The sequence below is a fragment of the Phyllostomus hastatus genome, unplaced genomic scaffold (genome assembly GCF_019186645.2).
Source record: "Phyllostomus hastatus isolate PE091 unplaced genomic scaffold, TTU_PhHast_1.1 phas_contig_40, whole genome shotgun sequence".
NCBI lineage: Eukaryota > Metazoa > Chordata > Mammalia > Chiroptera > Phyllostomidae > Phyllostomus > Phyllostomus hastatus.
Genome location: NW_025333872.1, coordinates 94,479,837 through 94,491,801, shown reverse-complemented (window position 1 = coordinate 94,491,801; position 11,965 = coordinate 94,479,837). Strand labels below are relative to the sequence as shown.

The 11,965-nt window shown below is 53.8% G+C and overlaps 1 protein-coding gene across 3 annotated transcripts in view; it reads right to left on the bottom strand.

The window, feature by feature from the left end:
• Positions 1-7,393: 7,393 nt before the first annotated feature.
• The window catches only part of TULP4 (TUB like protein 4), a 179,702-nt gene continuing 175,130 nt past the window's right edge, over positions 7,394-11,965 (bottom strand). For all 3 annotated transcript variants that reach the window (XM_045842813.1, XM_045842811.1, XM_045842812.1), the window contains exons 15-16: positions 9,465-11,965; positions 7,394-8,024 (exon numbers count right to left, since the gene is read on the bottom strand). In XM_045842813.1, the coding sequence (XP_045698769.1) occupies positions 7,908-8,024; positions 9,465-11,965 (2,618 nt within the window). In that variant the 3' untranslated portion in view covers positions 7,394-7,907. The remainder of the gene's footprint in view (positions 8,025-9,464) is intronic.

Genomic DNA, 11,965 nt, shown 5'->3' with positions numbered 1-11,965 from the left:
GAGCCAACTTGATCAGCGGTTTGAGACCCTGCCATGCGCCAGCCTTTATCATGCAAGGCTCCCACCCACCCTGCACCTTCTTGGGGGGTGAGGGAGCTATGGTGGCACACGGGGTGAAAATGGGCTCAGATAGGGCCTGCACAGAACAAGAGCAGGGAGCCCCGGACAAGGAGAGCAGCATCAGGGATGAGGTGCAACTACTTCCTGTTGGGAACCGCCCTGACTGGTATCAGAAGCTGAAACCCCCGCCTAGGCTAAGGCTAAGGGAACGCCCTTGGAACTGTAAGCCAGCAACGAGACAAAAGCTTATCTTCCTGGCAGGAATGCTGCTTCTGCTGCTTTATTCATGACTGAACCCCCAAAAAGCTTGGTCGGTTAGCCAAAGACGGGTAAGATTCCCACAGGGGGAACGACCTAAGCCAGGCACGATCACTTTGGGAGGCCCCCCAAAAGAAGGACTTGGGGGGCTGCAGCAAAAGGGGGTGATGGACCCTCACTCCTTGGCTTTGACATAGCCTGAGTTCTCAGCGTCTGGGAAAAAACCTCCTTGTCTCTTGGTTACCTAGTTCCCTTGCTCCACCTAAGCCTGAAACAATGACAGGGTGGTGCAGCTCGGTACTGAGAAGTGCGGATTCCCTGGGGTGATCAGGCCTAAGAAAGAACATGTAAATTACTGTGAAACCTTCTTTGTTTAGAATGCTCTCAGTTGAATGAGAAGGGTCTTAGGAGGAAGTTATTTTGTTCCTCAGTCTTAACAGCTCTTTGACCCCCAACTCAATAGACCGGCAGAGTTCTTTGTTTTCTATGGTTCCTTACTTCCCCCTAATGAGTACTGTACTTTACCTGAATTATTATGCAGAATGAGCCCAATAAAAGCAGGTATGGACGGTAAATCAGCGTGCTCCCCACTAGGGGGGGTGGCCATTTCGTCCCTACTTCCCCACAGAAACTAGTCTGTCTCTGTGCATGTGTTGTTTTTTCTCGCGTGTTTATTGTCGAGCCATCCACAGCGTTCCGTGGTCACTGCTGGCCGGTGACCCACGCGCAACAACTTCCCTTAGTTGACGCCCAGCTTCCCGCGGGGGTCCCACGGCTCCATGCTGCCGCAGCTTCTGTGTTGCAGCTTCTGTGTTGGAAGCGTCATTCGAACAGGATCTCTCTTTTTTTTAAAAGATTTTATTTATTTATATTTTTAGAGAGGGAATGGAGGGAGAAAGAGAGAGAAGCATCAATGTGCAGTTGCGGGGGGCCGTGGCCTGCAACCCAGGCATGTGCCCTGACTGGGAATCGAACCTGCGACACTTTGGTTCACAGCCCACGCTCAATCCACTGAGCTACGCCAGCCAGGGCCCTTCTAACAGGAGCTTTAAACAAATTTAGGAAATGAGTCCATTGTTCACGTGGATGGTTTCAGTCTTGAGTGAGTTGGGCAACTGTTTCTAAGATACGCGGAGAAACAAATCCGCGGACCTGCTCCTTGGTGGCACCTGGGTAACGGGACTGGGAGCCACACGCTCCTCCTTTTGGCCGTTCAAGAACCGGGGCTCTCGGCTGCACGGAGGGTGAGCTCCCCCGCTGCCCACAGGGGCAGCCCACCGTGATGCTGCCTTTCTCGGAAGAGGACTAAGGGCGAGCTCCCAGCTCCTTACAGGCAAATACCGTTATGCAACACCAGAGTGAGAAGCTGGGAATAAACCGGGTCTGCCCGTTGATGTGACCCAGAAATCCTGGATTCTATTTCAGATCGTTTGTTTTGTCTGTGGGATCCAGAGATCACTTCGGGATCTCCATGCTTCCATTTTCTCCTGAAAGGAAAGGAAGGCAAAGGCACCCACGACCTAACGGAGCTCGGAGATCTGGCGGTGCGCTCTGGAGAACTGCGATGCAGGCTCCGCGAGGCAGTCGCCTCTCTCCTGCAGTGAGTGTTTGGGGCGAGGGTACGAGAGCTGAGCAGATTCTCCGAACGCTACCAGGGAAAGAATACTGAACACTAGAACACAAAGAGCACGCATCCTTTTCAAAGTAAGTTTGCAGAAGGAAAGGGGTTTGCTAGGCTTTCTTCCCAGAGCTTCAGACACAGATCTCTTCTGGAGATGCCGACTCGCCCCGAGTGACCAGCCCCAACGCTGACCACGGGGCTGGTGGGGACAGTGAGCCTAGGCATGGCTCCTTAGCAGAGACCCGGCCCCAGCCTGCTGTGAAGGTGCTGGTCCCTGGGTTTTTGGGGGGAGGGGGAAAGTGGGGATGTACTTTCCACCAGGTTTACTCACTACCTGGGTTAAGTGATAAAGATACAACGAATATTGACTTGAAGTTCACAAACTTTCACACAAGATGCTTTGATTCTTACACAAAATTCAGGTCAGGTAGCCTCGTGTGATTGCTATACTATTGAAAGCACAGATTTATAGTCCTGTGATTATTTTAAAACTTAATGCATGCTTAGAATTTGAGTGTTGACAGTGGTTTGGAGTTGTCTCCCAAAGCTGAGTGACTGTGTGTCCGTTGTTAGCTCTGAGCACAGCCAGGGGGTAGTTCTGTGGAGGTGCACGAGGCCCAGTGTTTCCCGAGGGGCCTCCTGGGACCCCCAGCCCGACTCCCTCCCCGGGCAGCGGGCAGCGTGAGGTGGGGCACTAAGACTCACGGGTAATAACAACAACTAACAGCTGTATTAACACTTACAAACCCAGATTCAGTAAGTGTGCTACAAAGTAGCAAAGAAGGTGTCAGTGTACTCGGCACCTCTGATCTTGTAGGTGCTGGCATAGCTGCATCCTGCATGGGTGGTCCTCTTACAAAAGCACAAAAAACGAAAAAAACAAACGTGAGCTCAAACCACCTCATCAATGAGAGAGCCTGACCCCTGACCCCCCGAAGAGAGCAGCAATGATAAGAAGAATTTCAGGGCGTCGGCCACTGGCAGTGACCCAGGGATCCAAGAGGCAACTGGTGGGGGGTGGGGGGTCATACCAACGGGGACCGGTGATTTCAGCACACGAGCAATCGGATTTGTTTTTGATATGCAAAATTTTATTAAGCAATAGCTGGACAATTCTTACAATTTCAAATCATCAAGAAAAAAATAAGATTGATTCATTTCAATAATAAAGACAGAAAAGAACTTGGACAAACCGCACCATGTTAAATGCAAACCATGAATGCCTTCTAGAACATCTCCTGCACAGTCTGACACACAACGTACGTAAGAAGAGAGGCAATTCGGGCTGAGCTCATCAGAATGCAACCGGGCACCTCAACAGGTCTTGCCTGGGAAGTACCACGGGGCGGGATGCGGGGCTGACGGACTGAGAACAAGCCAGCACGAGCGGGCAGCGGGCCGTCCCCGTGGTCGGACGAGAACGGGCTGGTGGTCGGGCTGGTCCGGGCCGTGCCCTGCGCTGTGCACTCGCAGTTAAAAAAAAAAAAAAAAAGACAAGGAGAAAGAAACGGCCAGTAGTGAGAAACTCAGCAATTACGTCCAAATTTACAGTACCCAAATAATGCATTCATGAACAAACGCAAAACCAGTACCCCCTTGGTACACAATGTAGTGCCTTTTTCAGTCAAACGCATAGCCCATGCTTTCCCACAACACCAAAGAAAACATTTTATCTACAACAAACGAGATCTCAGAACCCCACCCCTCCCCTTTGAAAGAACTCGTGAACAGAAAATACAGGTACAAGTAAAGTTACAAGAAAATTGCACAAAGCCAAAGAAATGAAATCAAATAAGCTACAACCCTTCAGAGTTTTATCAGTCGGAGATAGAAAATACACAAATGATGAAGTTTTGAGTTGTGTTCTAGTACAAAATCTCAAGAACTCAAACGACATTTTTGACACCATTTGTCTCAACTTTGTTCACAACTGTGGACTTGGCCGAGTGACAATGGCCCGCACCGGGACACACGGGCTCCTCCCCAGGGCCCAGTGTGGCAGCCCAGCGCCGCAGCGCACACCCGGGCGTCCCAGGCGGCCTCCGCCCACACTCCTCCGCCTGTCCTCAACCCGCTCTGTGCTCTTTGGGGCAGGTGGTGACTTTTTCAGGGCTGTTCCCAAGGGCGGCCACTGAGCAGGGTGCACCTGTGGGGAGGCTCCTCTGACTTAGCTGGAACTGGTGCTTTTGTCTAATTTTATGAAAACAAACACAATTCCAGATGCATTTTTCTAGAGGTGAATCTTCTCAAGATATTGTTGTAAATGCCCTGACTTACATTCAGTAGAAAGCTCATTAACACAGGAAAAAAAACCATTTCTCTCCGGAAAGGCCAGGGTTGGAGACATACCTCCTGCGTGTGCACAGTGGAGGGAGGAACCAGACAGGAGTGGGGACACTGCCTGGGCTGCCCCTCCGTCTCGCAGACGGACAGACGGAGGCCCACAGTCGCCCTCCAACTCTGCGGCGGGGCGGGCTCCGTCCCGGGTCTCCTGGCTTTCCGCTCTGATGGCAGGACCAATGTGCACGTGCCTGCGCGTCCTCGTGGGACACTTGACAAGGGTACGGTGGCCATGGATGGACAATGCTAACCCTCACGGCCCTGAACTGTACTGCCACTGGAGCTGAGACATTTCTGCGTCCTCTTCACTGGTTTTTTCAGAACAGTCAGTCAGTGGAGGACGTGTATACAAATCTGTGCCTCTGGTTCCATAAAGTTACAATTAAAACAAGTTTAAAATCGGTTTTTGTGTTGGTTAATATACTGCTTCCCTCAAAAAGTCATGGAGTTTTCATGTAGTTGACTGTTTACTGGGCTAATATTTTTAAATGTAGGGATTCAATGAGGTTTTTTAATACTCATAAACTGCTGCTAATCAACATAAAGCATGTAGAATTCTGCTGCTGAAAGTACTGACTTTAGTAGTATTTGACAAATTGAGACTAAAAAGAATTTTTAAAATAAGCAAAGGCATCACCATCACATCTGAAATTACCTGCTCCTCAGGGCGGGGTGGGCCAGGGCGGCGCTCACTCGCGTGTGCAAAACATCCACAATGGAGGCCTCTGTCTCCATGCGGAGGGGATGCTTGCTGGGCAGTGGGTGAGAACTTAGTAAGTTTAGTAGTTGTTACATACACTCATGTTTTCTTCTCACATGTATTTGTAGTAGCATGAATTCCAAGGATTTCCTCCTATATTTGTTCTTATGAAGTTCTAAAAAGTATCCCCTTTCATGGTTTTTATATCTCAAAAACTAATCAGAATTTTATTTATTTAAATTTTTAATGTATTTTTTTTTTTTTTTTTTGTTTTTTTTTGTTTTTTTTTAGATTTTTTTAAAATTTATTTTTAGAGAGAGGGGAAGGGAAGGAGAGAGGGGGAGAAACATCAATATGTGGTTGTCTCTTATGCGCCCCCTACTGGGGACCTGGCCTGCAACCCTGGCATGTGCCCTGACTGGGAATCGAACTGGCAACCTTCTGGTCCGCAGGCCAGCACTCAATCCACTGAGCAATACCAGCCAGGGCCCAATTAGAATTTTAAAAACTGAAACATCACTAGTAATTCCTTCTCTTGCTAGTCTCATTCTAATAAGTCTTCTCTCATTTCCTATCACCTTTTATTTTTAATTAAAAATATTCAAAAGTAGGGAAAATATTTTAGGATATATTATCTCAAAGAAATCTCCTTTATATATAATCAATACCACAAAAAAAGCAAAATGCAAAATGAAAAAAAAAAAACCAAAAAACCCAGAAAAAAAATTCCCAATTAGAAAAGATTATAAACAGTCCAGAAAAAGAAAACCCACAAAAAAACCCACCCCCCCACAAGGCCCTATTGTATCTTCTTTATTTCTTACAGCAAAATATACTGCTACCCAGCAAATCATTACAAGCAAACTATTTTCCTAAATAAATAATAGCAATGGGCATAACTCACCAGTACATAGTAACAAAGAAATTCCTAAGAACACTATTAAAGCAAGATAAATCATTTTCTCTTGGACAGTAACACAGAGAATTGCATTTAAATTATTTTAGAAATAGGTTATAATCATATTGCACAACTAATAGTAACCACTGAAACATCATCTCAAACTACAAAAACTCACATAAAAGAATTATTTAAATCTGAACGCATCACTACATTCTCTTTGGAAGAATTTACCCAACAAGAATCAGGTCCAGTATTTGGAACTGTAAGAGGGGAAGCTCTGGCCCAGCCGGACGATGTCCTCACCCTATTTAAACCCTCCGCTGTGTCTCTGTGGGGGCTGGGAGGAACGGCGGGTGATGGGCGGCAGGCTGCTCTGGGGAAAGAACGAAACGGTTTCTCCTCTAATTTGTAAACCAAAACAGGGACTTAAAAAGATATTAAAAAAAAAATTTAAAATATGTTAAAGTCAAAGTAGGGAATTAGAAAGAAGAATTTTTTGAAATGGTTTTCTGTAGTATTTTCCACTTTCGTGTTTTCACACAAAACCCAAACCCAGGGTAGCGCCTGTGCTCCTGCCCGAGACAACACCACACTGAACGACTGAGAACAATGAACTGGGTCGTGGCACCAGGGCTGGACGCGGCCCACGGTGTCCCCTGAGGACGAGGTGAGGCGGGAAGAGAGAACCTCGGCGGATTTTTTGCAATGAACAAACAGCAGTCGGCCGACTACCACAAAGGTCACGCTGCCACCTTGCTGTCCCCGCGGCGCACCTCCTTAGCGGACGGTCCTCACCGCCACCAAGCACCTTCCTCCCAGGGAAGACCGCGGGCCCGCTGTGGAAGAGTTTCCTGCGCCTCCCTCTTCATACCCTGGCAAATGCTGAAGATTTTTTGCTGACATTTCTAACCTGCTGGAAACATTTCTAGTCAACTGAATTTCAATGTAGCCGAGAAGAGGAAAGGACAGCTTCCATAGTGGCACCGTCAGCGTTTTCAGAAGTGCAGGACAGTGCGGTCTGGTGGGAAGGACGGTGTCTACAGCCACGTTTCCAGACCCAGCGACAGAAGGGAAGAGAGGCAAACGCTGCTTCCCAGCGAGCGGGCCCCAGCGACTGGCCGTGGCTCTCACCGAGACAGCTGCTGCCCCGCACCTGCATGCTGGGACCAGTCCACGTGGGTCTCCCGCTCCTCCCGCCAGACGGACGCACGGACCAGACCTGCGGGACTGGGACGTGCTCTAAAACTAGTGGCGTCTTCAGTGTAAACAACCTCCGCAGAGGAGCATAGCCCTTGTGCGCGTGCAGGGGGTTCACTCTCACCCACCACCCTCCCCCGCACCCTCAGGGGCGCATCGTGCTCCCGCCTGGTAGCAGCACCCCCATGCAAGGCCTACTCTTATTAGTCAAACAGTGCATTTGCCAAGATACCTTTCAGTAACCAAGTCACCTTTGGGGGAGTGACCTAATATGTGTGAATTAAATGTTAGCCCCCAAGAGAACCTGTACCTTTGGAATTTTTGGTTGTGTTTTTTTTAAAAAAGTTTTTTTTTGTTTTGTTTTGTTTTTTTGTTTTTACACTAGGGATGTTGCAGAGAATAAAAAGAACGCACACTCCTTGCGTCTGAAAGAACAGCAGGCTACACAAGGCAGTCTGTCCTCCTCAGGGGCCGGGGCCCCTGGCCCGCAGCTGGCATAAGCTAACCCGGTGGGGCGTGACCACGAGCAATCACATTTCTAAAAGGACACCAGGTGCCTGGCCCTCTGCTTCTACACACCACACTCCTGTATTCTGTTTTGCTTGATTAAAAAGAAAGAAGAAAGACAAAAAGGAATAATAAAAGCCTAAAGAAATGACAATGCTAAAGGTCAGCGCCCTCCCCTGGGCCTGACGGACTTTTCCAGTTGGCTCTCGTCTTCTGGTCCCCACCCCCCCCCAGCACCCGCGCCCCATGCGGCTCCTCCAGCATCCAGACCGGACCTCTCCGAAAAGGGTCCTCTGCCTCTGGCTGCCCCGGGAGCCGTGTCTTCACTTGAGGCGCTGAGTCACGTTGGCCAGGGCCACCGCGAAGGCCTGCACGGCCGAGAAGGGGTACTGGAAGTCCAGGATGTACGCGTTGCCGTCGATCCTTCCAAACTGCATCACCTGGGGGGGGGTGAGGCAAAGGCGTTAAAGGAAAACGAGGCGGGGCAGGGCGAGCAGGTCTGCGTGGCCCCGACGGAGGCAGGCAGCACAGCCCGTGCGGCACTTCTGCCAACAAAGTGACGGTGGCGGGCTTCCGCGTCCGATGACGAGTTTGCCAGAAACCAAGGAACAGAAAACATGTTCCACCACACAGCGGGGAGGGCAATGAGTAAAATTCAGGGTGGGAGAAGCTCCACCGGTCAATGAAGTGGTTTCCTCACAGGGAAAAAGACAGGAGAAAGTAAAAAAAAGAATCTATAGACGAAAGAGGCTTAAGAGAAATACCAACTGTCATTGCCAAATGCTACTGCTGAGAGGGGGAACCCAGCGCACCTCCATTCCCGCTGCGCTCCCCTCCTGAGCCTGCTCTCCCCTGTCCCTTCACATAACTGTGACAGGACGCTACATGTACGAACTTGTTTGTGATCTTTAAAAAAAATTTTAAAGTGATTTTTAGACAGAGAGAGAGGAAGGGAAGAAGAGAGAGAGAGAAGCACTAATCGGGTGCCTGCCGTACATGCCCCGACCGGGGATCAAACCCGCAAGCTAACTGTGTGCCCCGACCTGGAATCCAACCAGCAGCCTTTTGCTGTGCAGGAGGGTGCTCCAGCCAGCTGAGCCACAGGCCAGGGTCAGTGCAAATGCTTAACTCTGCTGCTCTAGGGCGAAAGCAGCCACAGAGGATGTGTGAGTGGATGGGCGTGGCTGTGCCGCAACAGAACCGGATAGAAAGCAGCAGCAGCCCAGCCTGCGGGCCAGCCTGCCAATTCCTTGCTCAGAAGATTGCCAAGCACATAGCAGGCCCTCAATAAATACTTGTTGTGTGGATTAATGGAAACGAGACTTGAGTATGAGAGGTGCAGGGAGTTCCGGGGACAGGGGAGACGGCCATCCCAGGGAAGCAGCTCTGTGGCAGCGCCTCGGGGAGCGGCGGGCGGGGCAGGAAGAGCTGACGAACCACCCACCGTGTTCAACTGCACCAAGAGGGGGTTCGCACGCTGCCTCCGCAGAACCAGGGAATGACTTAACAGTAAACACATGGAGAAGCAAGCACCTGGGTGATGATTACGTCCAGGGGGAAAGCTACACAATAAAAAAGGAACGTACCTGAGCCCTACCCCATGGCTCGGCTGGAACACGTTCACCGGCACAACGAGGCAGCCGGTGACTACGGATAAAACTTACAGGGGGGGAAGGGGGTAGGAGTTCACACCCCAGGCACCCCCGGTTAGCCTGGCCCCATCTGAGAGGGTCAGTGGTTTTCCACATTTCCCAGGCGGCCTTTGGAAAACGCTCCGCAAGGGCCAAAGCACTGAGACCCTTCACGCGGTTCGAAAAGCCCGCAGAGACCTGCCGAAGGCCAGGAAGGCCCGATTCCGGCCAAGCCCCCGGCCCCCTTACCTGCCGCCCCTCCAGCTCGATCTGGAAGTTCTTGGCCGACTCTTGGGTCACGCGCCCGCCAAAGTCCAGCTGGTACACCTGGGTGGCTTCGTTCCAGAGGGGCTGCTTGTTGGCCATGACGTACACGAAGCCCTGGCTGCCCAGCCGCCCGTCCTCGCGCTCACTGGCCTTGCGGCACTTGAACTCCTCCAGCTCGCTGGCCGCCCGCAGGCTCCTCTTGCTCTTCCAGCCCTTCTTGCTGCCCTGGCTCTGGTTCATGAGCTCGTCCCCACTGATGAACAGCTCGGGCTCGCTCTCCGAGCTGTCCTGGAACTCGTTCGTCTTGTTCAGCTTCTTCGACTTCAGCTGGTCCTTCTGACTCTTCACCTTCTTCTTCTCTCTCCCCAGGCGGGGGCTGGAGATCAGGGAGTTGAAGTCACTCAGAGTCCGAGCCTCCTTCTTCCCCTTGCCCTCAGTGATGGCCTGCACGTTTCCTTCCTCCGCCCGGCTGTCCAGGCGCTTCCGGTTCTTCTTTCCGAACTTCTCCGTCCGCTGGGGAACCGGGCTTTCCGTCAGGGAGAGGACCTCCTGGAAGTTGTCAGTGGTCTCCACCATCACCTCTGCCCCCAGGTGGCTCTGGAGGTCAGAGGACGGTGGGGACACGAGGGGCTTCTCCGCAAGCAGGTGTGCCTTGGCGGGGAGAGTGCCCTGGGGGTTCTGCACGGGCGGGCACGCGCTGTAGGAACTCCAGGGGTGCAAGGCGACGGACGGCAGCTGTAAACTCGAGCACGCGCTGCTTCCAGGGTACATGGGCGGCAAGGTGCAGTAGGCCAGGCTGGGCGGGTAGGCCGGCTGCAGGACCATCGCGGGCTCCTGCTGCACAAACTGTGCTGGAGACAGGGTGCCTTTCGGGGAGCAGGGGGCCTGCACTCCTGGCAAAGGAGGGCTGGTGTAGCTTCCCGGATACGGCACCCCCACCCCATAGCCTGTCTGGAAAGTGGCAGTAGGGCTGGTGGGAGACTTGGGGGAGACAAAGGGCACTCGGGACACATCCAGGTGCTGGCTCTGACCTACCACCAGAGGGGACAGTTTCAGCAGGTTGGACACTCCAGACTGTCCTGTCCTTCCCTGAGGCACCCAGACGTCCTCCCCCAGCACAGTGTCCCAGTGGTAAGGGGGTGGCCGTTTCACAGCCACGGCGGCGTCGGGCAGCACAGGGTGCCTCGGGGGCTTCTCAGCCGGCAGGTGGTGGGCGAGCGCCTCGTCCTCGGTGAAGGCCGAGTTGACGTAGTCGGTGCGCTCGCGGGTGCCGTCGGGTGGGCTCAGGAGGCTGTAGGAGGACTGCGACTGTGAGGCCAGCGGGGAGGTGCCGGCTGCGTGCGCAGCCCCCGGGCCCTGCTCGGGCCGCCCCGCCGCACCCCCGCTGCTGCACTGGCTGCAGGTGTAGAGGGCGGCCTGGGGTCGCGCGGGGAACTGCGCCGTGCCCTTGGGCTTGGCCGGGTGCTGCAAGGGCAGGTGCTGCGGCAGGGCCCGCAGGGACTCAGCCGGAGCCGCGGCCCTGAGCACCACGTCGCGGTTATTCCTGCGCAGCGTGGCGTGGATGAGGCCGCCGTCCAGCCGCTGTGCCGCCGCCACCCGGCCCGCGACAAGCGGGCCAGCCAGGTCAGGATACGGGGGCGGGTCTCCGGCGGGGATGGAGTAACGCGGGACCGTCAGACGGTTCAGGGTGGCACTGGCGCAGGGCTGGGGCACCTTCTTCTCGGTGGCGGTGAGCCTCAGGGTGGCCGAGCTGCCGGGGCCGGGGAGCGTGTAGGTGTTCTGCGAGCACAGCACCCGCGTCCGGGGCCGGCACACCTCCTCCACGTTGCCGCTGCTGTCGAAGGTGGTGATCCTCTCGTAGCCCAGGGGCGGCTGGTAATGCACCGCGGCGGGGTACAGCGGGAAGTCGCCCTTCTTCAAGCACACGTCCACAGGGGGCTGCGGGGGCGGCGGCGCTGCCGTGGTGGGGGCAGCGGGGATGGTTCCCGGGTAGGGCGGTGGGGGGTTCAGCTTGGCCACCTGGACCTCCTGGGGGGCGCCGAATACCACGGCATCCCCCTCGGCGGTCAGCTGCGTGGGCCGCAGCGCCTTGGCTGGCTTCTGCAGGTGCTCGTGCTCACGGTCTCCCAGCTCCACCACTGACAGCGGGACCGCCCCCTGCATGGGTGGCGGCAGGGGCAGCTGGGGGGCGCTTGGGATCATACGGCTCATCTCCACTCCGCCGAAGATCACCTGCCCGGGGCTGGAGTAGCGGTTGGAGACCGGGTACTGGTTAGCATTCTCACTTCCGTGCTCAGCGGCGCCCACAGTGGTGGTCTGGTTGGTCAGGACGTCCAGCTGCACGTTCTGATTGGCCAGCAGGGACTGCACCAGGCCGATGCTCTGCGTGGGGGACATGGCCTGCGCGGAGCTGTGGATGGGCGCGATAGGGATGTTCACGGTACAGGGCGGGTTGTTCTCGGGCACGCCGGACGCTCCCGTCA